This window comes from Monodon monoceros, unplaced genomic scaffold (assembly GCF_005190385.1).
Source record: "Monodon monoceros isolate NGI ecotype Baffin Bay Population unplaced genomic scaffold, NGI_Narwhal_1 Super_Scaffold_3, whole genome shotgun sequence".
NCBI lineage: Eukaryota > Metazoa > Chordata > Mammalia > Artiodactyla > Monodontidae > Monodon > Monodon monoceros.
The window spans coordinates 29,256,407-29,283,680 of NW_021703780.1; the positions used below are offsets into that span (position 1 = coordinate 29,256,407).

General features: G+C 41.8%; 1 protein-coding gene across 3 annotated transcripts in view; it reads left to right on the forward strand.

Moving 5' to 3' along the window:
* Positions 1–9,034: 9,034 nt before the first annotated feature.
* PLA2G7 (phospholipase A2 group VII) overlaps positions 9,035–27,274 on the forward strand; it is a 34,656-nt gene continuing 16,416 nt past the window's right edge. Inside the window, exons 1-4 of one of the 3 annotated variants that reach the window (XM_029244042.1) lie at positions 9,035–9,333; positions 23,843–23,964; positions 24,407–24,551; positions 26,109–26,202. In XM_029244042.1, the coding sequence (XP_029099875.1) occupies positions 23,869–23,964; positions 24,407–24,551; positions 26,109–26,202 (335 nt within the window). In that variant the 5' untranslated portion in view covers positions 9,035–9,333; positions 23,843–23,868. Of the gene's footprint in view, positions 9,334–19,071; positions 19,354–22,315; positions 23,230–23,842; positions 23,965–24,406; positions 24,552–26,108; positions 26,203–27,274 lie in introns of those variants that run through there. The other 2 variants (XM_029244041.1, XM_029244043.1) reach the window with 2 other exon arrangements.

The following is a 27,274-nucleotide window of genomic DNA, read 5'->3' on the forward strand; positions in this document are numbered from 1 at the left end:
CGAGGGCTCAGTGAGGGGGATGGGGAACCAGTGAGGGAGGAGGCTTATCTGTGGGCAGGCCACCAGTGAGGGGGCCCCATGAGAAGACAAGGCTCAATATGACTGACGAAGGGGAAAACTAAAGGACCTTTTTTTTTTTTGCCAAGGTGGGAGGCTCAGTGGTGCAGCCTGGGCCTTTTTCCACACACTGCCACCCCTCCCCCTCCCTCCTCTCCCTCCTTCCTCCTCCCCCTTTCCCCTTTCCCTTCTCCCTTGGCCCACAAGCCTCTGCATGTGCTGTGCTCATGGTGGGGGAGAAGTGTGAACTTGCAGAGAGGATGGAAACTCTGCACAGAGGTCAAGGGCAATGTGTGTGTGAGGGTGAGTCAGGAAAGAAGTCGGAGACCCCCATGTCCCCTGAGTTTAGCCTCATCCCCCAGAATCAGCGGGCCCAGGGGCTCCCCCTTCATACTCCCAGGAGAAGGTGTTTATTGGTCCAGCTGGAGTTGTTGCCACTGGTTGAGGACTGATTGAAGGATGGCAAGCAGGAACCATCCCTGTGAATTGCAGGGACTAGAGAAAGGAAATTGATGCTCGGGATGGATAAACGCTAGACAAGGCACCCTCCACACCTATACTGCTTTCCTATAAGATGCTCAAGCATTTATTTATTTCAGAAAGTTCAACTAAACATGACCTGTATTAACATAAGCATTGAGGAGTGTGTAATTAAGATGATGTTTGGTGCCTAAACACATTGATTTAGGCAGAAAAATTAGTAAACCTAGAAAGTGCCATTTCAAGTACACTAGGCCAGCTGCCTGGTAGAGGCTCTAACTATTGTCTGGTTTCTACTGTAGTGCTGTCTGATGGGGGAAAAAAGCAAGCCACCTATATAATTTTAAAAACTCTACTAGCCACGTTTGTTAAAAAACTGAAAGGAAAAAGGTAGAATTCATGTTGGTAATATATTTTATTTAACCCAGTATCTAAAATATTATCATTTACCATCGCAACAAAAAGAACAAAATACCTAGGAATAAACCTACCTAAGGAGACAAAAGACCTGTATGCCGAAAACTATGAGACACTGATGAAAGAAATTAAAGATGATACCAACAGAAGGAGAGATATACCATGTTCTTGGATTGGGAGAATCAATATTGTGAAAATGACTATACTACCCAAAGCAATCTACAGATTCAATGCAATCCCTATCAAATTACCAATGGCATTTTTTACAGAAGTAGAACAAAAAATCTTAAAATTTGTATGGAGACACAAAAGACCCCAAATAGCCAAAGCAGTCTTGAGGGGAAAACGCAGAACTGGAGGAATCAGACTCCCTGACTTCAGACTATACTACAAAGCTACAGTAATCAAGACAATATGGTATGACACAAAAACAGAACTATAGATCAATTGAACAAGATGGAAAGCCTAGAGATAAACCCACGCACATATGGTCAACTAATCTATGACAAAGGAGGCAAGGATATATAATGGAGAAAAGACAGTCTCTTCAATAAGTGGTGCTGGGAAAACTGGATAGCTACATGCAAAAGAATGAAATTAGAACACTCCCTAACACCATACACAAAAATAAACTCATAATGGATTAGAGACCTAAATGTAAGATCGGACACTATAAAGCTCTTAGAGGAAAACAGGAAGAACACTCTTTGACATAAATCACAGCAAGATCTCTTTTGATCCACCTCCTAGAGTAATGGAAATAAAAACAAAAATAAAAACATGGGACCTAATGAAACTTAAAAGCTTTTGCACAGGAAAGGAAACCATTAACAAGATGAAAAGACAACCCTCAGAATGGGAGAAAATATTTGCAAACGAATCAATGGACAAAGGCTTAATCTCCAAAATATATAAACAGCTCATGCAGCTCAATATTAAAAAAACAAACAACCCAATTAAAAAATGGGCAGACCTAAATAGACATTTCTCCAAAGAGGACCTACAGATGGCCAAGAGGCACATGAAAAGCTGCTCAACATCACTAATTTTTAGAGAAGTGCAAATCAAAACTACAGTGAGGTATCACCTCACACCAGTTAGAATGGGCATCATCAGAAAATCTACAAACAACAAATGCTGGAGAGGGTGTGGAGAAAAGGGAACCCTCTTGCGCTGTTGGTGGGAATGTAAATTGATACAGCCACTATGGAAAACAGTATGGAGGTTCCTCAAATATCTAAAAATAGAATTACCATATGGTCCAGCAATCCCACTACTGGGCATATACACAGAGAAAACCATAATTCAAAAAGACACATGCACCCCAGTGTTCATTACAGCACTATTTACAATAGCCAGGTCATGGAAGCAACCTAAATGCCCATCGACAGACGAATGGATAAAGAAGATGTGGTACATATATACAATGGAATATTACTCAGCCATAAAAAGGAATGAAATTGGGTCATTTGTTGAGACGTGGAAGGATCTAGAGACTGTCATACAGAGTGAAGTAAGTCAGAAAGAGAAAAACAAATATCATATATCAATGTATATATGTGGAACCTAGAAAAATGGTACAGATGAACCAGTTTGCAGGGCAGAAATTGAGACACAGATGTAGAGAACAAATGTATGGACACCAAGGGGGGAGAGCAGCAGGGGGTGGGGGTGGGGTGTGATGAATTGGGAGATTGGGATTGACATGACATGTATACACTGATGTGCATAAAATTGATGATTAATAAGAACCTGCTGTATAAAAAAATAAAATAAAGTTCAAAAATTCAAAAAAAAATAGAATATTACAAAAGTGACAAATAATTTAGTTTATATGTATGTACTTGTTTATATGGGGAAAAGCTTAAAAGAATATACTTTGTAGTTAGATTAGTTGAATGAGCACTTATAACTCACACAAACAAAAGAAACATTTTGTAATTGTCAAGGGTAGAGCTTTTAAGGACCTTGATTAGCTGTGGTAACAGTAGGAACGGGAAGGAAGATATGGATGACACGGTGAGTGTAGAATCAAATAACTTGGCAACCAAATAAAGGAGCCAGGTAACTGTGAATCACAGTGCCACCGGGTGCCTTGGACTTAGCACAAAGCCTCCTACATCTTGATTGGGGTTAGTAGCGGTGTTATCAATGACTCAGGCAAAGAAAAATGTCCTGGAGACTGGTTTGGCAAGTCAGATCTTAGAGTCCAATTACTGAATGAATACAAACAAGCCGCTTGTGACATCCACAGTTCCAAGAGTCCATAAGTAAACCAAGTCTACAGAAGGCATTAAGACCTGCCAAGGAGGAATGAAGTCTAAGCCTGGCATTGGATGATGACTTTTGGAATTGGCTAAAATACTGAATAAAAGATTCTTCATCCCTTCTCCACTTTTGAAACTTAGAGGCATGGCCATCTGGGACCTGCCGTCCTCTGGAAGTGCTTCACCTCTGAGGTTTTGTGTTTCAGGTTCCATTCTCGATCATGACCTTCTACCCCACTTCCATCATGCTGCCTCAGGGTAGTTTCCTCCAACCCACTCAAATCACCAATATTTTTCAGTTCTTCCTGGTTATTCATGTTACGTATATGTATAGTCATATAGATATGAAGTCTCTTTCCCATAGCTGTGTGAGTATATATACGTGTGTAGTATAGTAATATGGGCATGAAATCTCTTTCCCATAGGTGTATGTGTATATATACATATGTGTGTATTGATGTATAGCTATATAGGTACATATCTATATATCAGGTGCTCGTTCTGCTTGCCAAATACTGTTCTAAGCAATTTACATGCATCATCTCTTTTAATACTCACTGAGCCCTTGCGATATAGATGATATTATTTCTATTTCACAGCTTAGGAAACTGAGGGGTTTAAAGTCTGTGTAAATTGCCCAGGGCCTTAGAGTTAGTAAAGGTAGAACTGGATTCGAGCCCAGGTCTGTCTGACTCAGCCCTCTTAATTACCACATTTACCTCTGGAAAAGTATCTGGAAGACATGTACTAAGTTGTTAAATAATTACCTAATGAGGTTGGGGTTATGGCGGAACCCTCGTATTCTATATTTTTCTCCTTTATTTTGTTTGGATTTCCATCTAAAAATTCTTTTTCCATTAACAACAATTCCCTCATTTTTCACTGCCTCTGGCCAGTCTGCTCTCCCAGTTTCCAAGCCCAGATAGCCCTCCTCTGTTGTTTAGTTCCTGGACTGGCAAACATCACCAGGGAAAGCACATCACCAGACAGACTGAATCCATGACTAAGGAGTGGATTCCAGCCACCATGGGGCTCAGAAAGATTCAAACATCCTCAGGCAGTTCTCATTGCCATTCCCCAGATTTTCACTCTCCTCGTGCTTTCTTTCACTCAAACTATAGCCATATGTCTTTTCTTTTCCATAAAGTGTCTTAAAAGTAGTTGACACATATTGTCTTTGTACCCTTTATTCCTTACTGACTCCCTGCCTTAACCCCTCTGTTATACTCAAACTGGTCTTAGGTGTCACCGATGCCTTCCTGATTGGGAAATCCCACAGCCCTTGCTTTAGTCAATTCTATTTAATCAACGGTGTCGATCATATCTTTTAAACTCCTTTCTCTCTTGACTTCCGTAAAGCTCCTCTCTCCCATTTTCTATCCTCACTTTGACCAACCTCACAATTTCATTCACGACCTCCTCTTCCTCTTACCTTCCATGAATGCGACTGTTCTTTAGAATTTTTTCTACCACTACCCTGTCTAAAAACTCTCCATACCAGTTCCATGCACTGTCAGTATTTTTATCTCTAAATAAATGACTTCTGCCCAGGTCTCTATATTGAGCCTCAGACCTGTATAACTAACCACTCAGTGTGCTGGCTCACTAGAGGGGAGAAAAATCACATTTTGGAGTATTTGCTGAATTCAAGCCACCCACATGAAGTCACTGCAGAGAGAGCTGGAAAATGTGCACAGTGGCTCTCTCGAGCAGGGATAAGTTGACTTCACGCACCACTTGGTACCCAAGGGCAAAGGGTCTCAAACTATTTTTTTGACATACTGCAGAAAAGAGGTTTTATGTCAGTTACATATATAGGCTATGGAAATCAAATTCTATGAAACAGCACTAAACTTTGCCACGTGTGATGCACTTTAAAAGTTGTCATGTTCCGTTTCATTAAAAAATATTTGTACCCACTCACCAAGTAGATTTCATAAGCCATCAGTGGTTCAAGACCCACAATTTATAAACACCATCCTTTGGTCTTTCAGACTCAGTATGCACAGAATTGTGTTCATGATCCCACTTCTACAACCTGTTCCTTTTCCCTAATTTCCTGTGTCAATCAATGGCTCCATCATCTACCTGGTTTCCCCAGCTAGAAATCTCACGGCCATTTTGGACTCATCCCTCTGCTTTATCCCTCATGGCCATTTCTGCCTTGTTCATATCTCTCAAGTAGATCTTCCAATCTCAGTCCCCACTGTCACTATCCTGTTTTATATCACCTTTCACATAATAGTCTCCTAATTCATCCCCTGCTTTTGGTTTCTCCAATCTCAACTTATCTTTTTTCAGTTCAAAGCCATTTTCTAAAAATAAGTAATGCTACTGCTCTGCTTAAAAACTCTGATGGCTCCTCATTGCCCCCAAATATTTCTTATTCATTCAGAAAACATCTATTGGGCAACTACTGTGGGCCAGGCTCTGTATTGGACACAGGGGAATAAAAATGCCATGGTTCCTATCCTCAAGGAGCTTACAGTCCGAACTCCATTGCATTACTGAGAAGACTCTTTTAGTAGTTCCAGCTCACCTTTTCACCTTACCTTCTGCTCCAGCCTGTCTATATACCTGATGCCTTTGTCACAGTAGAGAACTGGACATCACCAAGGTGTATCCTCCACTTCTAGGCTCCGGTGCCTTGGCTCATGCAGTCCCACATTCTGTGGGATGCCTTCCTCTTCCTTCTAGATGAACTCCTACTCGTTCTTAAAAGGCTCTGTCTTGGTGAAGCCTTCCTTTTCACAAGTTCCTATTCAAAAATTTTAAATATTGAATCAATGTAATCATGCCCATATCCCAAATAGTTAAATAGTACTGAGGTGCTAAAAGAGAGAAGCCAGAGTCTCCCACCTCAACTCACCCCAACGCCAGCCCAATTCCCCAAAGGTGATCACCCTTAATGATTTTCCTTTTTAGATATCTGGTGATCTCCATGTTTGCAAAATAGTATACTATATTATTATTTCTTGGTGTATCATCCTAAACACTGTCTATCTAATTTCTACTAGGAGAGTGAGCATTTAGCTCACATCCATCCTGGTCCTATCTTTTCTCTTCTCTAACCCTGCTAATAGAGTTACATCTCTCTACTCAGGCCCTCCACTACATCTCTGCTCTGCAAAGTCACTGTGCATCCAGACCTTTACTTTTTGTTCTACTAACTATGGACATTATCTCTTTTGACTCTTGACATTTTCCAAAATGAGACCCTTAGTAACTCAACCTTTTCTCCATCCTAGTAGGCCTCACTTCTACCTCCTTCTACCTACTTACCTATAGGTACTTCTACATTTTAAAAATCAATCATATTTACATTCTCCTGTATAATCATAGTTCATTCTTCTTTGGCTTGTTTAAAAGGTGTTTCTAAGAGTTGAAAACCAGTAAGCATGTTTGCACTGTTAGACTAGTGAATGTTGTTTTCGATCGTCTAGTGGAATACTCTGATCATACTTTCTTCTCTGGGCCGTTCAGAGAAATATATTTTTAGATTTCAGGTTTAATGGTGTCTCCACCCAATAGCTCAAAATCAATCCATTTTAAATTATATCACACTTACATCATGCCTTTCCTGGATATTTTCCCTCTTGGAGTTTCTAGTTTTAACTTTAATTGTCTTTAATTTTAAATTTAAGTAATTTAATCTTTTAATTTTTTCCTTTGCATTCTGTTACCTTCTAAGGGCCTCGAGGGTTTCCAAGTTCCCAATCATACTTTTAGTTTTATTGAATCCCATTGTTTCCTCCAGCTTCATTACTTTAATCAGGATGGGTTAGTTTCCAGACCGTCACTCTGGGGCTTCCCTCCTCGGCTCATCTGGCTTGGAGCCTCTTTTCCTTGGATCCTGTGCAGTGAGAATGCCTTTCACTTCCACCCCTTCCAAGGAGAATTAATAACTCACTTCTCAGAAACCCCACAGTCCTTGTATTTACCTACAAGGGCTCACTTGCTATGGTGTGATTTCCTTAGCCTCCAGGGGTAGTCATCCTTGAAATGGTACCTAACATACAGTTTGCCCTCAATAAACACTATTTGAAAAGACTATGGAGCACATTATTACTATTTATTCCAAAATCTTGATTGAGGACAGAGTCATCAGGTTTTTTCATGTTAAGGAGTAAAGAAGCACTTCTATATTGATGGGAAATGGGAGTAAGAATTAAGAGATAAGAAACAGCTCAACAAAGAATCAATTTATAAACACAAGTACCTTATTTTTTTCACTACATCAAAACAAAAACAAAACCCATATCAGATCCACCTTATAATCTGTATGCCTACGTTGACTTGCCATCCTTTGGAATGTGAGGCCCATTCTTTATTCATTTCACTGGACTAGGGTTGCCAGAAAAATTACAGGAAGCCCAGTTAAATTTGAATTTCAAATAAACAACACATAATTTTGAGTATAAATAGGTTCCAAATATTGTATGGAAACTTCTTATACTAAAACCTTTTTGTCATTTGTCTGAAATTCAAATTTAACTGGATGTCCTGTATTTCATTTGCTAAATCTGGTAACCCTACACTGGGGACCTTCTCAGGACATTAACCTGCTAAATGCCAACCAGTCTGACCTCCTCAGAGAGAGTAATCTGATTACAATGGGAGGAAGCACAGAGTTGGCATGGAAAGAAAGAAAGAAAATATTTCATACTTGCCCTCAAGACCTGCTTTCAAAGCCCACCACCTTTTTAGGTGTGATGATGAATTTTCTAATTGTGTCTTCTGAATCTTCATCCTGTCTTAAGGTTAAAGGGAGGAGGTCCTTAGAGACCTCTTACGTAGTGTATCATGTACACTTTTAGATTAATATTCTGGGGCAATTTGTTTCATAGGCGGTTATCCCAGGAAGTACAGAAAATTGTCATTAGGCTGAGATAGTTTAAATGTTCACCTATTGTCAGGTTTAAATAAGTCACTGCTTCTTTAAAGATAATACTATTAGACAGCACTGTGTACGCTCTGTCCTAAGCATTTCACATACATTTGCATTTCGTTCTCACAAGGTGCCTCTGACTAATGTACTTCGATTATCTCCGTTTTACCCTTGAGGAAGCTGAGAAGCAGAAAGGATAAAGAACTTGCCCAAAGTGACATCACTAACAAGTGTGAGAAAGGAGCTGTAATCCATGCCTTCTTAATCTGGAGTCCTCCAAATAAAAATAAAATAAATTTCATCTACAGTCCTGTCAACCTCGCCAAAAAGCCAAAAATCACTAGTTAAAAACATAAAACATTAACTCCACCCATGAATGTCAAACTACTTTCTCTGAGTCTCTAACTGAAGCTTTAAATGAATATTTTAAAATTAGAAAGTTGGATTGAGGAGAAAGCATTGGAAAATGAAGGAAGGAATTTCAGCGAAACCTCAAAGAACTGGGTTAAGCTGAGCTATCAGATGGCCCCTTTTCACACCATTTCCCCCCAAGTCATAAAAGCTCTTCCTGATTGCCCTTCACTGTATTTCCACGGAGAAATGAAACTAACTCAGTGGCAGGCCTTCCAAGCCGGAGCTGAATGACATAATTTCTAGTTCCAGTGTACTATAAAACGGAAAGCGGACTGCGCAAGGTATTGCGGATTGCAGATGGAAACAGAGTAACCGGGAATTTAGTGAAACGAGCAAGGTCGGCGCGATGGGGGGGGGGGTGAATGGAACTGGGAAAGATCTGATCGGAATCGAGTCTGAGAACAGGAACCGGGGGCGCAGCACCCGCTCTCTGTACGCGTGGGTCGGTCCCGGGGGGGAAGGGGGTTAAGTTAACCCGCGGGTCCAGATTGCAGACCGCCGGCCCTGGGAGGGTGCTGTGTGCGCCGAGCTCGCCCGCGTCCCAGCGCCTCTGCTGGTGGGAGGACGGTGGCCTCAGCTCCACCCCTTCCCTCCTCCTGCGGCGCCGGGGGAGGTCAGAGTCGGGGCGACCAGACGGCGCGGGGCAGAAGGAGCGCGAAGCCAGCGCGCAGCCCCTCGCCCGCCGCCCCGCGGCCACGGTGACCCGGTGACAGCGGGCGAAAGAGCCCGCGGTACTGGCAGCGAGCAAGCAGCAGAAGGGGTCGGCGCGCCCGGTCCCGGTTCCCGCGAGCAGCTCATCGCGGTGCCCGGGTGAGGAGGTACCCCGGGGCGGGTGGGACCCGGGGGTTGCCGCCGGCTGGGGGGCTGGGAGGTTGGGGGCTGAAAGGATGGGGACGGGAGGATGGGGGAGGATGGGGGTTGGAAGGCTGGGACCCCGCCCGCACCCACCTCCAAGCCGGAGCTGGGCTCGCCTTCCCTGCCGCCCTCCGAACAGCTCTGGGATCTTTGCGGGGAGGGTGATGGAATTCGAGCCCAGTTCTCCCAAACCTTTTCCCCGGGGAGCAACCCCAAAGAATTGGGTACTGAGAGGGAATCCTGACAGGGGAACCTGGAGCACAGGGAGTTTTCTTATCTGTTGGTCTACACACACACACACACACACACACACACACACACACACACACACACACACACGAGTGTTGCTTCTTCCGGAGCCCAGTTCTGAGAAGCTGCTGTATGATCTGAATGACAAAGCCGTCCCTCTCTGTTCCGATCACTTACTCCCCATGTCCCAGAGCTCCAGGCTGCAGCCAAGATAAGATCTCGGCTGCGCTACCCTGAGTCTGCGGGAGGCTTGTTTTTAAAAAGCCAAACAGAACCAGAAAGCAGAGAACATTCTCTTCCCCGTCATCACCTGGAGCCTCTCATAGACCTTTCTAGCTCTAAAAACGAAAAGGTCAGGCTTTCATTCAGACCTCTGGCTTCCGGGGTGGCTGCGGAAATGGGAGGAAGGAGGAGGGAGAGGTGTGTGGGCTCATAAGGGGTCTGGGAGCCCTTGAGGGACTTAGGTGTTCGGGTTCGAGAGGGATTTGTGTTAACAAATCAGTCTTGAACAAATTACCTTTGACCCCAATAAGAATGCTGAGCCAGGAGGTTGGTCTATGAGTAGGAGCCGGGAAATGCACCCCTTCAAAGTGTTGACAGTTACAAAGGCCTGGAACCTAATCTTGGGCTAACACTGAACTCAGGGATCCGAGCATTAAGTATTGGCCTGGTCCGTAGGAAGGGGAAGGGGATGGCCTTCTTTTTTTTTTAAATTTAATTTAATTAATTTATTTTTTATACAGCAGGTTCTTCTTAGTTATCTATGTTATACATATTAATGTATATATGTCAATTCCAATCTCCCAATTCATCCCACCCCCACCCCCACTTTCCCCCCTGGGTGTCCATACATTTGTTTTCTACATCTCTGTCTCTATTGCTGCCTTGCAAACCAGTTCATCTGTACCATTTTTCTAGATTCCACATATATGCGTTAATATATGATATTTGTTTTTCTCTTTCTGACTTACTTCACTCTGTATGACAGTCTCTAGGTCCATCCATGTCCCTACAAATGACCCAATTTCGGTCCTTTTTATGGCTGAGTAATATACCATTGTATATACATGTACCACATCTCCTTTGTCCATTCGTCGGTCGATGGGCATTTAGGTGGCTTCCATGTCCTGACTATTGTAAATAGTGCTGCAGTGAACATTGGGGTGCATGTGTCTTTTTGAATTATGGTTTTCTCTGTGTATATGCCCGGTAGTGGGATTGCTGGGTCATATGGTAATTCATTTTGGGTTTTTTAAGGAACCTCCATGCTGTTCTCCATAGTGACTGTATCAATTTACATTCCCACCAACAGTGCAAGAGGGTTCCCTTTTCTCCACACCCTCTCCAGCAACTGTTCTTTGTAGATTTTCTCATGATGCCCATTCTAACTGGTGTGAGGTGATACCTCATTGTAGTTTTGATTTGCATTTCTCTAATGATTAGTGATGTTGAGCAGCTTTTCATGTGCCTCTTGGCCATCTGTATGTCTTCTTTGGAGAAATGTCTATTTAGGACTTCTGCCCATTTTTTGATTGAGTTGTTTGTTTTTTTAATATTGAGCTGCATGAGCTGTTTATATATTTTGGAGATTAAGCCTTTGTCCGTTGATTCGTTTGCAGATATTTTCTCCCATCCTGAGGGTTGTCTTTTTGTCTTGTTTATAGTTTCCTTTGCTGGGCAAAAGCTTTTAAGTTTCATTAGGTCCCGTTTGTTTATTTTTGTTTTTATTTCCATTACTGTAGGAGGTGGGTCAAAAGAGATCTTGCTGTCATTTATGTCAAAGAGTGTTCTATCTATGTTTTCCTCTAAGAGATTTATAGTGTCCGGTCTTAGATTTAGGTCTTTAATCCATTCTGAGTTTATTTTTCTATGTGGTGTTAGGGAGTGTTCTAATTTCATTCTTTTGCGCGTAGCTATCCAGTTTTCCCAGCATCACTTATTGAAGAGACTGTATTTTCTCCATCGTATATGCTTGCTTCCTTTGTCATAGATTAGTTGACCCTAGGTGTGTGGGTTTATCTCTGGCTTTCCATCTTGTTCCATTGATCTATATTTCTGTTTTTGTGCCACACCATATTGCCTTGATTACTGTGACTTTGTAGTATAGTCTGAAGTCAGGGAGTCTGATTCCTCCAGTTCTGCGTTTTCCCCTCAAGACTGCTTTGGCTATTTGGGGTCTTTTGTGTCTCCATACAAATTTTAAGATTTTTTGTTCTACTTCTGTAAAAAATGCCATTGGTAATTTGATAGGGATTGCATTGAATCTGTAGATTGCTTTGGGTAGTATAGTCATTTTGACAAGACTGATTCTTCCAATCCAAGAACATGGTATATCTCTCCATCTGTTTGTGTCATCTTTGATTTCTTTCATCAGTGCCTGATAGTTTTCTGAGTACAGGTCTTTTACCTCCTTAGGTAGGTCTATTCCTAGGTATTTTATTCTTTTTGTTGCAATGGTGAATGGGATTGTTTCCTTAATTTCTCTTTCTGATCTTTCATCGTTAGTGTATAGGAATGCAAGAGATTTCTGTGCATTAATTTTGTATCCTGCTACTTTACCAAATTCATTGATTAGCTCTAGTAGTGTTCTGGTGTCATCTTTAGGATTCTGTATGTTTAGTATCATGTCGTCTGCAAACAGTGGCAGTTTTACTTGTTCTGTTCCAATTTGTATTCCTTTTATTTCTTTGTCGTCTCTGATTGCTGTGGCTAGGACTTCCAAAACTATGTTGAATAATAGTGGTTAGAGTGGACATCCTTGTCTTGTTCCTGATCTTAGAGGAAATGCTTTCAGTTTTTCACCATTGAGAATGATGTTTGCTGTGGGTTTGTCCTATATGGTCTTTATTATGTTGAGGTAGGTTCCCTCTGTGCCCACTTTCTGGAGAGTTTTTATCATAAACAGGTGTTGAATTTTGTCAAAAGCTTTTTCTGCATCTATTGAGGTGATCATATGTCTTTCATTCTTCAGTTTGTTAATATGGTGTATCACATTGATTGATTTGCCTATATTGAAGAATCCTTGCATCCCGGGGTTAATCCTACTTGATCATGGTGTATGATCCTTTTAATGTGTTGTTGGATTCCATTTGCTAGTATTTTGTTGAGGATTTTTGCATCTATATTCATCACTGATATTGGTCTGTAATTTTCTTTTTTTGTGGTATCTTTGTCTGGTTTTGGTATCAGGGTGATGGTGGCCTTGTACAACAAGTTTGAGAGCGCTCCTTCCTCTGCAATTTTTTGGAAGAGTTTGAGAACATGGCTGTTAGCTCTTCTCTAAATGTTTGATAGAATTCACCTGTGAAGCCCTCTGGTCTTGGGCTTTTGTTTGTTGGAAGGTTTTTAATCACAGTTTCAATTTCATTACTTGTGATTGGTCTGTTCATATATTCTATTTCTTCCTGGTTCAGTTTTGGAAGGTTATAGCTTTCTAAGAATTTGTCCGTTTCTTCCAGGTTGTCCATTTTATTGGCATAGAGTTGCTTGTAGTAGTCTCTCAGGATGCTTTGTATTCCTGTGGTGTCTGTTGTAACTTCTTTTTCATTTCTAATTTTATTGATTTGAACCCTCTCCCTCTTTTTCCTGATGAGTCTGACTAAAGGTTTATCAATTTTGTTTATCTTCTCAAAGAACCTTTAGGTGTAAAGTTAGATTGTTTATCTGAGATTTTTCTTGTTTCTTGAGGTAGGCTTGTATTGCTATAAACTTCCCTCTTAGAACTGCTTTTGCTGCATCCCATAGGTTTTGGATTGTTGTGTTTTTATTGTCATTTGTCTTTAGGTATTTTTTGATTTCCTCTTTGATTTCTTCCATGATCTCTTGGTTATTCAGCAACGTATTTTTTACCCTCCATGTGTTTGTCTTTTTTACGTTTTTTTCCCTGTAATTCATTTCTAATCTCATAGCAGTGTGGTCAGAAAAGATGCTTGATATGATTTCAATTTTCTCAAATTTACCGAGGCTTGATTTGTGAACCAGGATGTGATCTATCCTGGAGAATGTTCCGTGCACACTTGAGAAGAAAGTGTAATCTGCTGTTTTCGGACGGAATGCCCTATAAATATCAACTATATCTGGTCTATTGTGTCATTTAAAGCTTGTGTTTCCTTATTAATTTTCTGTCTGGATAATCTGTCCAGTGCTGTAAGTGAAGTGTTAAAGTCCCCCACTATTGTTGTGTTACTGACAATTTCCTCTTTTACAGCTATTAGCATTTGCCTTATGTATTGACGTGCTTCTATGTTGGGTGCATATATATTTATAATTGTTACATCTTCTTCTTGAATTGATCCCCTGATCATTGATCATTATGTAGTGTCCTTCCTTGTCTCATAACATTCTTTGTTCTAAAGCCTATTTTATCTGATATGAGTATTGCTACTCCAGCTTTCTTTTGATTTCCATTTGCATGGAATATCTTTTTCCATCCCCTCACTTTCAGTCTGCATGTGTCCCTAGGTCTGAAGTGGGTCTCTTGTAGACAGCATATATATAAGGGTCTTGTTTTTGTATCCATTCAGCCAGTCTGTGTCTTTTGGTTGGAGCATTTAATCCATTCACATTTAAGGTAATTATCAATATGCATGTTCCTATTCCCATTTTCTTAATTGTTTTGGGTTTGTTTTTGTAGGTCCTCTTCTTCTCTTGTGTTTCCCACTTAGAGAAGTTCCTTTAGCATTTGTTATAGAGCTGGTTTGCTGGTGCTGAATTCTTGTAGCTTTTGCTTGTCTGTAAAGCTTTTGATTTCTCTGTCAAATCTGAATGAGATCCTTGCCCAGTAGAGTAATCTTGATTGTAGGTTCTTCCCTTTCATCACTTTAAATATATCGTGCCACCCCCTTCTGGCTTGTAGAGTTTCTGCTGAGAAATCAGCTGTTAACCTTATGGGAGTTCCCTTGTATGTTATTTGTCGTTTTTCTCCTGTTGCTTTTAATATTTTTTCTTTTTCTTTAATTTTTGTCAATTTAATTACCATGTGTCTTGGCATGTTTCTCCTTGGGTTTATCCTGGGACTCTCTGCACTTCCTGGACTTGGGTGGCTATTTTCTTTCCCATGTTAGGGAAGTTTTCGACTATAATCTCTTCAAATATTTTCTTGGGTCCTTCCTCTCTCACTTCTCTTTCTGGGACCCCTATCATGCGAATGTTGGTGCATTTAATGTTGTCCCAGAGGTCTCTTAGGCTGGCTTCATTTCTTTTCATTCTTTTTTCTTTATTCTGTTCCATGGCATTGAATTCCACTATTCTGTCTTCCAGGTCACTTACCCGTTCTTCTGCCTCAGTTATTCTGCTATTATTCCTCATTATGACCGTTCGACAATCGCTTTCCCTGCTAGGGATTTTAAAGACAAAAATCACATCTATTTTTGAAATCTTTTAATCCGAAACATAGTGACTGACACATAGTCACTCTTAAAATTGAGTAAATGGATTCGTGAGCAAATGCATGAATGAGGCAGCCAGTCATTGAATTATTTGGAGAATTATTACTCTGGGAATGAGGTCAGATATCACATATATAGGGTGATGAAAAAAACTCAGCAAACAGTACTCTTACTGTTCCATTGCAGACATTTCCAAACACTGCCTCCTGGTACTGGCTATACCAGAGCCCATAGGGAGCTAACATATAGATGCCTGGACCTGCCTTCTGAAGATTCTACATCAGAAAGTCTGCGATGGGTCTCAGGAGTCAGCGTGTTCAAAGGTTCCGCAAGAGCCTTGCAGCCTGCCTGAGGTCAGGCAGGGAACTGGCGCGGGCCATTTCACCTGGCCTTAACTCTGCCGGTTCCACTATAAGGACAAAAGGTGATGGCCCTGGCACTGGTCTGGTAGGAATCATGGGGAGGGCAGAGCACCCCAGTCCTGCTTGGAGGACTCGGGGAAGCCCTGCTAGCCATTGGCTGTCTCTAATTCTTCCTGAGGTTATTGACAGGGAAGATGTGATGAATACCCAAGTTGCTACGGGCAAGTGAGCCTTCTTGGGGTTAGTGCAGGGTTCCTAAAAATCACTGTTGATTCCTTATGTGTTTCACTTTGTCTTCTCTTTTTCACCTCTTCATCCCTCGTGATCTTCCAAATGGGCTGAACGACACTCCCCTTATTCAGCCTGGGCTGTAAGCACCAGGAGTGGTAAATACTTTCTGTGGATGATGTTATTTGATGAAAATCCAAGCTGTGACATTGTAACAGAGGGGTAGCAGTGGAGGCTTGTGAGGATCCAGCCTGGCTTCAGTGCAACTTCTTCTATTGCTTATTTGGGAAACTTAGCTATGTCTCGGGATTCATACACAGTACTCTGAAGTTTCCAAGGGTCCTGGCATGTTGCTCCAATATAAATTAGGGCAAGAACAACGAGGCAGAGTCTCATGTCTTTGGAGAACAATTTCTAATTCTTTGTTAAGTCATCTCTCAATCCAGCTCCGACCAGTTTAGCATCATTAAAATAACTGTTCTGTTCATTAACTTTAGAAGATTTTGGTTTTAGAGTGAACAGAATTTGACATTATATCAAGATGCCATGTGGTGGGTAAAAGCAGGCACTCAGGCAATCTGGGCTTAAGCCCTACCTCCAGCACTTGCTAGCTGTGTGATTAGAACAAGTCAGTTAAGCTTTTCTGGCCTCAGTTTCCTCATCAGTAGAATGGGGATAATTAAACTTCCCTGACAGATTGTTTTGGTGATGATTGAGTAAGGGGCCATGTGCCAGAAACTGCAAAATGTTTGGCACTTAGTAAGTGTTCAAATGTTAGCAATATTATCATCTATTTAGTGAGCAAACTTTTTTTAGCAACTCCTAGGTGCCATTTTTAAATAAAAAGACAAATTATAGTGCTATGTACTCATATGAAAAGATATTTACAATATATTTTCAAATTAAAAATGGAAGTTCAATATATTGTATGATGTTTTATAAACAAACTTTAAAACTATATATGTATGTATATTTATATGTATGGGTGTATATGTTTGTCTGTATTGTGTATGTGTACATGTATTTACGCATGGAAATGCATCTGGAAAAACATCTGTTGGCAAGGGATTATTAGTGCAGAGACAGCTCCATTTTTTAATTTACTTTATTGTCATGGTTGAATTTTGAAGTCATGTATTAACGTTATAATAAAATTGAAAATAATAGTGAAATAAGATAAAATGAAGTCAACCAATATTATAAATGATCTAAGGAGTTAAACTGTACATGCTTTTTCTGATTCCCTCCACCCCCCTAAAAATAGATATGGAATATGGAAATGCCAGACTCACTCTACAAATAACCAAGAAGCTTAGAGCTCCAGTGACAGTTTTCCCAGCTACGTATCTGGATTTTTAGCCTGTGTGATAAGAGCTGACCTTTCTATAGCCCTGTCTCCTCTGAAATCTTTCTCTCCGAATTCCTGTTGCCCTGAGAATTTGTACCGTATCATCTAAGAATTTGGAAATGTCCCTGTCATTTGCTTTCTTCCTGTATTATAGATGTGAGTCTTGTTTCTGAATCCTTATTGTAAGCTCTTTTAGAGCAGGGATTATGTCAAATTCTCCGGTATTTACCACAGTTGTTGACATAGCAGAGGGTGTGTAGCATTTGCTTGTAAGTACCCATTGACTGAATGACTGCAGATCTGATGTTACTCAGAATCGGCCCTGTTGCACTGTCATAATGGAAAACAACTTAACCTGGAGATTTCAATGGGTTAACACAACAAAGGTTTATTTCTTGTTCATAAAAGGCCATATGAACTGGCATAGGCTCTTTTCTGCTCAGTGATGAGGGATCCAGACTTCCTTCGTCTGGAGACACACATGTGGCTTCTAAGTTTGCTGAATGAAGGAAAGGAAGGAATGGAGAGACGTACTGACTCATAAATGTCCTAGGCCACTTCCATTCAAATTCCCATTTATCGGAAATCAGTCCCGTCTAGCTACCAGGGAGGCCAGGAAATTCAGGGGAGCACATAGCTACTCAGGAACACTAATTTCTGTGCCACGGATCTACCTCTTCCTGCAGAATAACCATGCCAGCTAGTTAGTACCCCATTCGTATCAGTGGGACAAACACCCACATGGATCATTAAACATGGCTCAGTTTATGTGAGTAACCGATGTGTTAGAAACTACCAGGATTCAGAATTTATCCATGCAGCAGACATTTACTGGTGCCTACTATGTGCCGGGCACTGTTGTAGGTCCTGGGAATACAGCAGGGAAAAAAAACAACAACAAAAAAAGCCCAGTCCCAATTCCCTATGCTCACAGAACTGACTTTCTGGGAGAGGAAGGTAAACAATTAACAAGTAATCCAGAGAATCTCTATTGGTGATAATACTATGCAGAAAAATAAAGCAGTTGGGGAAACAGGGCACGTATTGGTGTATGTGTTGGGGGGTAGATTGTAATTTTAAACTGGTCAGGGAAAACCTCACTGAGAAGGTAACATGGAAGCAAAACCCTAGGAGTGAGGGAGCCGGTTATTTGGGTGTCAGGGCAAAGAGCCTTCCTGGAAGAGGAACACAGGTACAGATCCCAAGGTGGGACAAGGCGGGGCCTGAAATGTTTGCTGGATGGCAAGGAAGACGTGTAGCTGCAGTGAGTATGTGGGTGAGTGTGCGAGAGAGGCTGGGATGTCTGATCAGGGGTCTGTTGAGTACAGGCTGTAGAGCCTTGTATGTTACTTTAAGATCTATGGCTTCTGCTCTGTGTCATGTGAAGCCATTTGGGGGCTTTGAGCACGAGGAATGGCATGATCACTCTGGCTGCTATATTGGGAATTGACCATAGGGTTCGGGGAGACCAGTGACAGGTTATTGCAAAATTCAAGAATGAGATGGTGATGGCTTGGACCATTTCCATCACCCCAAAAAGAGGGGAGAAATTTTCAAGGGGAAAAGTGATTCACCAATACAAGATAGTTTTTGCTGATAAGATGTTAGCAAAGAGCCTCGCTGTAATATAATCTATTATTATCACAAGTCCAGTTGTATTCATCGGTGCTACCGACATTTATCCCACACAAGCTGCATGCCAGGACCCCTGTTAGGCACTTGGGACAGCAAGTAAGATCTGCCCCCTACCTTTGGGAGGCTCTCAGTCGTAGCAGGGTATAGAGATCCCCCCAAATATAACATCATCAGCACCAAAAACACACCCAGCTGCTGCAACACGATTATTTTACAAACATGATGGAAACGTTAGCCAAAACATATTGAGGGTTTACTATGTGCTAGACATGCCCTTGGATATTATTATGATATGATATGTGATAAAATTATTATAGTTTGATGCTCTTCTTTCTAACCAAACTAGACTGCTACAAAGTTAGGGAACTAGTGGCCAAAAACCTAATATTATAACCTAAAAGTGTTATTTCTGGGCTCTGCAATCCAGCATGACCGAGAACTCCGACACCCTAGTGCCTCCCAAAAACCCATTCTAGAAAATGCATGCGCTGTTTTTTTTCCAAATGTCTTCTCCCTTTATAACACATGGAATCATGTTACTAGTCCTTTAATCTCACTGATAGGTTAGCCTATTCAAGTCCTCGTTGTTGCATGTCTTTTCTTTCCTTTTAATCATCGCCTTGAAGGTTAAGCTGAAACGGCTGCTCAGCTTCCAAGATGTTGCCACCCAAACTGCACGCGCTTTTCTGCCTCTGCACCTGCCTCACGCTGGTTCATCCCTTTTACTGGCAAGACCTAAATCCTGTTGCCTATATTGAATCATCAGGTAAGAGGTATATTTGTTCAAGGGCTTGAGCTACTGACCTGTTGCCAGACTCGAAGTGGTCCCAGGGAAGTTGCACGTGTGGACTTCCAAGAAGATTCTGATGAAGATGAGATCCTCAGTTCTCCCGGGGGAGGGGGGAGGGCCTCACTCTTTCCTCTTCTTAATGAAACTAGAGAAGTGCCTTCTTCTTCAACATCAGGACTGCAGGACAGCCTAGGATGAGGCCTTTTCAGACAAGCTGGAACCTCAGCGCGCAGTCACCGTAGAGAAGGTCCACACCACCCCTTCTATACCTCATTGGCCTGACCCATGCCCTCTCCGTGCAGTAACACACTTGCCCTGAAGTGCCTTCAGAGGCAACCCCAAACCTGCCCCTACGAAGGTGAAGGAGAGGCAGGAGTCTTGATCAACAGGTGAAGTCCTGGTTGATGGTGGAGTGTGTGAGAAGATGGCAATTTAGAGTTTGGGATCCAGAGGGGGACAATCTTTTCTATCTAATGACAGGCAGGAGCAGGGACCAGTAGGCACTCGGAGCTCCAGATGAGAATGGATGTGCATCCCTTGCTCTTTCTTACTTTGCAGGGTGGAGGGAAGGAGAAGAGGGGGAGGCTTAGACAAGCCCAGGAGTGGTGGCCAGAATGGGACAGCCATCTCTAGACAGGGACATCTCCTGTCACCTAGAATAAACTTGATTGAAAAGCGATTCCTTCTGGAGCTTTGTGAATTCCTGCTAATCCCAGAGGGTTGGGATGCATGAACTTCTCTATCTAGTCTCCTCAGGTGAGCAGCATCAGTGGCCTCTGCAAGGTAACATACTGTCTGTACCCACAGACGCATGCACCTGGGGAGATATGGTAGCCCTGGATCTAGTTGTGTGGTCTTGATGGGTGACCCCTTACTGTGACATTTACCAAAGAGCTTTCATAACCAGTGTCTTACAAATCTGGCCCTGCTTCATAGTTGGGGAAATGATTGCAACAGCAGAAAAGGGACCAGATCTTCTATCTATGTTTGCATAGGAAATGGCATCATATCTCGCAGGTCCATTCATGCAACAATACTTATCAGAGAACTGAGGTGTACGTAATACACTGGTGACTAAGACAGAGGGTTTGTAGTCAAGCTCAAGGAGGTTAAATTAATTCTCCCATTACCTTATCTGTACATTGAAAACAGATAACATCTTACATGACGAGCAAACTCTTACCTAGGAGACGTTTACATCATGTGCTTTTTATTGGCACAGAGTGGGAATTTCAAAACATGTTCTCTATTCCCTCATGTCTGAAAATCACTGGAAAGCTGTTACTGGACAGTCAGAAACTTGAGGACACGCTTGATTCATCTTTGTCATCCCAGCCTGGAGCCCAAGGCCCCATTCATTTGAAATACTCAAAAATGAATGCATAAATATTTTTTAAATTATGCATAAATAAATTTAAAATTATTAGAAATAGTTTATTCAATAAAAGATGAAAATAATAGATGATTATTTGTATCATTCTTAATAAATGAATACATAGAAAATATGATCATGCAGCCAAAAAGTTTGTAAACATGGCTAGAGATATCCCATTTGCTAATGGAGGACATAAAGCCATATAAGAGAATGTCATTTTCCTAGCACGTGTACATTCCATCTCCAACCCCAGGAATGAACATCAGGACTATTTGATAAATGAACATCACCAAAAATGTATAATAAGATTAACAGCATACCATTGGTTCTAATGCTCCTATTAAAATAGAGTTGAAGAAAAATAGGAAGTGACACTTGTAAGTTCTGAACCACAAAACCATATCATCTACAGAGTGGCCATTCAACCTGGCAAGTCTCTTCCCTGCCTCCTCCTTCGTGATGAGTGCTAATAGTTGGTTAGAGAATGGGAAATCTAGGACCGTAACCAGATTAGCTGCGGGCTGGTGAACCTTTTCTTTCTTTCTCTTTTTCTTTCTTTCTTTCTTTCTTTCTTTCCTTCTTTCCTTCTTTCTTTCTTTCTTTCTTTTTTCTTTCTTTCTTTCTTTCTTTCCTTCTTTCTTTCTTTTTTCTTTTTCTTTCTTTCTTTCCTTCTTTCTTTCTCTTTCTTTTTTCTTTCTTTTCTTTCTTTTTTTCTTTCTTTCTTTCCTTCTTTCTTTCTTTCTTTTTTCTTTCTTTTCTTTCTTTCTTTCTTGTTTATTTTATTGAAGTATAGTTTATTTACAATGTTGTGTTTAATTTCTGCTGTACAGCAAAGTGACTCAGTTATACATATATATATATATTCTTTTTCATATTCTTTTCCATTATGGTTTATCACAGGATATTGAATATAGCTCCCTGTGCTGTACAGTAGGACCTTGTTGTTTGGTGAACCTTTTCTGCAGCCTCCCTGGCACTCACCAGCCACAGGGCCCTGGAGGCCTACACTCAAACCTGGGTCAGCTCGAAGTTTCCTGAGACCTTTTCAGGGGTCAGATGTCCTGGAATACACCTCTCACAGTCCAACAGAAGGAAAGGAGCAGGCAAGCTAAATCTAGAAAACTGAATCCACATACACTGATATATGGACTCACCATCCTGAAATTACATGAGGACTTGATTGGGGGTTAGAAAGGGGAACAGGTGAAACTGCAGGTGTGTTACAGGGTTTTGGCACCAGAGAGAGAAAATGTCTCAAGAGTGGGTGGGTAAAAGAATAGAGGCCATGGGCCTTCCCTGGTGGCGCAGTGGTTAAGAGTCCACTTGCCAATGCAGGGGACACGGGTTCGAGCCCTGGTCCGGGAAGATCCCACATGCTGCGGAGCAACTAAGCCTGTGTGCCACAACTACTGAACCCACATGCCACAACTGCTGAAGCCTGTGCACCTAAAGCCCGTGCTCTGCAATAAGAGAAGCCACTGCAATGAGAAGCCCGCGCACCGTAACAAAGAGTAGCCCCTGCTCGCCGCAACTAGAGAAAGCCCGCGTGCAGCAACAAAGACACAATGCAGCCAAAAAATTAATTAATTATTTAAAAAATATATATATATATATGCCGTCAAGCATTTAGCAGAAACAAAAGAGACCCAGTGACAGTGAAAAGCTTAGTTTAACTCATTTTCACAGATATTTTTTGAGCACCGCTTATGTGCTAGACATTGTGTTAAAGATGTGAGGATACAAAGATATGGATGCAGCTCTTACGAAATAGCCTTGGGAGACAGAGTGTGCAGACACATAATTTTAATCTAATATGATAGGAAGAAAGATAAAAATATATACAGGGAATTGATTTGATACTGAGGATGAAACGATTAAGTCCGGTGGTGGTCAGGGCAGGCTTCAGAGAAGATCAAGATATTAAAGGTCGAATAGGAGTTTGCCATGGGGATTTCAAGCACAGGGAACAGCATTTACTAAGGTGTAGACGCATGGAAGAGCCCAGTGCGTCACTCAGCAGTGCTGGAGCACAGGGAGGGAGATAACAAGGGAAAAAGCAGCAGAAGAGGAGGAGCCAGTGGACCTCCAGATCATGGAGGGTCTTTCTTACAGTGCCTGGGAACTTGGGATTTAACTTGTGTACCTGTGAACCTCTACGAGCTTCAACCCCCAAACACTGGAAAGATAAGCCACCCCACACTGGAAGCCATGTGTAGATTTAAATATAACCTACAAACTGCCTTCCAGAAAGATTCCAGTACATTCCCCCTTCAAGAAAAAATACCTGGTGATAATAGGAAAGCATTGAAGGATTTGAAGAATTGCCTGGTGAGATTCATGCTTTAAATCACTCCAGGAGTTGTGTGAAAGATGCAGTTGAAGGAGTCAGGATCCAAGGTGAACAGGACGCTTGGGAGAGATGGCGACTGTCTGGTCAAGAACCGTTAAGGTGTAACTGAGACAGTTGAGCTAATGGGGTAAGGATACATTGGAGAGAGAATCCTAAGGTAAAAAACAAATGTTAGAGATTGGAGCTTGGTTGGATGTAGGGGATAGAGGAGAAAGGGTTAGGAGAGTAGCATGACTCCCAGGTTTCTGGCTTGGGATCCCCAAGCTAGGGAATTCTGGAGTTGCATGCTGTGTGTTTGGAAGATGAAGAGGGGGAGTTGGGAGATGGTCATTTAGTTTCATTCTGGACCATAGGCTTTGCTGTTCCAATAGGAGGGCTTCCAGTGGGAAGTCATGAGCCCAAATCTGAAAGGTGGATAGAGTTCATGTTTAGGAAAAGCAGATTTGGGAAGTGGTCTCTAATATGCTCTGGATAGGAGTAGAAGGTAAGGGCAAAGCTGGAAGGATTGGGAGCTGATCCTCAACATCTTAGGAAAAGGGCTATGTCGACCGCCATCTTTTTCCCCACACAGTACTTTGCATACAGCAGGCGCTCAATAATTATTTGTGTATTTTACTAATTAGTAAAGAAATGGAGGCAGGAAACTATGGGTAGTCACTTGATTCTCTTGGAGTTTCTTTGTGTAATAAAGTCTGGGGTGTAACGGCTGACAAGTGAAATAATATTGACCTGTTTTCCAGCGTGGGTCAAAAAACTACAAGCTCTGATGGCTGCTGCAATGTTTGGCCAAACTAAAATCCCCAGAGGAAGTGGATCTTATTCCGTCGGTTGTACAGACTTGATGTTTGATTACACGAATAAGGTAGTGATTTGATTAATACCACTTATCCTTATATTCTAATATTGACTGTGGCTATGGCCCATGAGAAGGTTTTGAAACCTGACCTTGCCCTCACCTGAGAAAGACTTATTTTGCTATTTGTATGGTCTCCTGGGAAGCCTTTGGCAGTTTAATTCATTCCCCAATTCATTGCTCTCATCGGATTAACTATAAACTCTTTTTTTCTCCTTCTTTGATGGCGAAACCAGGCTGCTCATACTTTCTTTTCACTCAAAAAGCATACTGTTGTTCTATTTCTCTTCCTTTTGACTGCATTCAATCACTACGGCAACTTAAAAAGCTCTCTGGACCTCTTGCGCAATAGAAGTATTTGGCTCCCCGCTAATTAAGTATGCAAAATAGCTGTTAGAACATGTTTAAGAAGCAACTTGACTAAAAGTACATTAACTTCTTTCCTCTACAGGGCACCTTCTTGCGTTTGTATTATCCATCCCAAGATCATGATCACTGTGACACCCTTTGGATCCCAAACAAAGAATATTTTTTTGGTCTTAGTAGATTTCTTGGAACACACTGGCTTATGGGCAAAATTTTGAGCTTATTTTTTGGTAAGATTTGTGTTGCTTCTGCTTTTAGGCTCTAGAATATAAGAGAAGCTTGAAAATAGCAGGAGTTTCAGGCAGTGAAAGACCAAAGTAGATTGTCTCCAGTCCAGACATCTCCTAAGATGACAAAGTATTTCTTAAAAGGCCAGGTAACTATCAGAGAATCAAGGGTTCTCGTTTTGTCTATTCTGAATACGATGGGGTGCGTGGAGGGACTGAAGGTATCAGACTTTCAGGCTGGCTCTGACATCTCTCTATGGCTGGCCTGATTTTTGCTTCTTACATATTCTTGGAGGCAATCATGTGGTGAGACCAGCAGCTGGGCTGATGTGACTACTACCTTCTACGCTCTGCACTGAAGTGCTTTCTACAGTTGGGCAAAGAGAGAAAGAAAACAGAAGCCTCCATAACTCTCCAGATCCTAAACAAAGGAGTGAAAGCTAATTTCTTACATGTCATAAATGAGGAAACTACTCTCATTCCCATCACCGACCCCCAAGCGGCCAGCCTCTCTCACTAAGACAATCCGATGTGCATTCATCACTTAATATGTCTGTATTTCACTAATATTGAGTTGTCCTTCCTTATCTGTCTGACCAGACACTACTGTTGGGCTGATGCTAACCATGTCTTCAAATTTCCCCCTCAAAAATACCTACAACTTTTGGCATTCATTTTAAACATCTCGTTGGAGTTCTCTTAAGAATCAATTTATAAGAGAAATGATGAAAATATTATCACTACGCATCTTTACGATGCTGAATAACTTATAAGTCACTTCCATAGCAGTCATCACATGCAGTCTTCATGACCACATCTCCATCGTATTGATGAGAAAGTGAAACACAAATAATTGATGATAATGATGACAGTAACAAGTGAGAAGTGAGGGAAGAAGAGACAACATCTTCCATTTTTTTGAGCCCTTTACCATGTGACTGGATAGATGTGCTTTACATTTTCCTACTTAAATACGACTCTGACAAAACCCCCATGACATAGATATCATTTCCCTCATTTTATAGGAGTCTGAGGCTCAGAGAGTTCTCTTGACTTGCCCAAGGTCAGTAGCTAGTAAGTGGCAGAGCTTCCTCCAAAGCTACATCTAAGCGTGCAGTTGAAGGTCTCTCCACCTTCCTCTTGATTTTGATCAAGTTAGAATGAGATGATTCTCCGATCTGAAGATTCTGGATCTCAGTGTAATATTCCTGAGGTTTACTGGTAGTTTAGTTTCAGAACATTCCCTCTGAAGTTTTGCCCAAACCTGGGATTAATCATAAGGAACGGCCTTCCCGAATACACCTCTAAGTAGGAAAATGTCTCACCTCAAGTTCAGAGCTGGCAGTGAGAACCGACAGTTAATGATCCTACGGTCCTAGGAAAAACACATAGTTCAGGCCCTTGGTTGGTGGTATCTAGTAGGAGACTTTTTTAATGAATTTACTATTAATGCATAAAAACATGAATTGCATGGGTCAGAATTTTATACTAAGGAGATATGCTAAATAGCAACACTCAAGTCAGAAAAAACGCTAATTACAGTCTCCCACTGCTGTCTAGGTTCAATGACAACTCCTGCAGCCTGGAATTCCCCTCTGAGGACTGGGGAGAAATATCCACTAATTATTTTTTCTCATGGTCTTGGAGCATTCAGGTAAAGTCTCAGAGGTTGAACGACTTTAGCTTCTAGGGACAAATGACTGAATGCAGTTTTCCCCCAGAAGAGGGACAGCAGATTATGGAGTGTCAGGCTGTCCCCTGTCCTGGAGGACTTGGCGTTCCTCAGGAATTAGCTGGGATCTGTTGATCGGTCCTATAGCCCTGTTTTTTCCTACCTCCAGCCCATGGAGACCAGCTTCACAACAGAGGAGACAGGCTGTCGCATTTTGGGTTGTTGTCTTTCTATATTATAGTATTTACACTCTCAAAATCATTCATCGTATTAGTTCAGGTCCTCCGAGAAACAGCCACCATGACTAGATTAGTGGTGAAAGACATGTATTACAAAATGCCCATGGAGGATAGAAGGGAAAGAGCAGAAGCAGAAAAGATGGGGAGAGCTTTCATGATGCAGGCTGGACACCTGGGAAGGAGACGGGAGACAGAAGGACTGGATATGGAGCATCTCGAGACTGCAGCACAGTTCTAAGAAAGACTGGGCCAGGCTGATGGAGGGAGTGCTTGACCAAGAACTGCTCCTCAGGGCTTCCCTGGTGGCGCAGTGGAAGGCTAAAAAAAAAAAAAAGAACTGCTCTTCAGAGGAGCTCTGCACCTCACAGGAAAGGACCTGCGTTAAACCCACACCATGTCCAGTCGCTGGGACCGACCCACAGGAAGCCTAGCTTTCACTCGGATCCACAGGGGTAGGAGCTGGGAGAGGTCTTTAGTCAACTGTGATCTCTGTGCCATGACGAGTGGCACATTTTCATGGCCACCGCACGCCCTCCACTTTCTTCCTACATCTTCTCAACTGCCTCCCCGTCTCCCCCCTCAGAGGATTATAAGACTTTCAGAAGAGTGGCTTTTAGCTGGTAAGAAATTGTGTAGCATCTGCAATAAGAAATTATCGTAGTCCAGCTAGTTATTTGATTCCTTCTAGACCAGTGGCTGTCATCTCAGAATCTGAGGGCCAGCTCCAGCCTGCTGCCTGCTTCTGTAAATAAGGTTTTATTGCAACTCAGCCACACTCATTCATTTTCCCCATTGTCTCTGCCACTTTTGTGCTA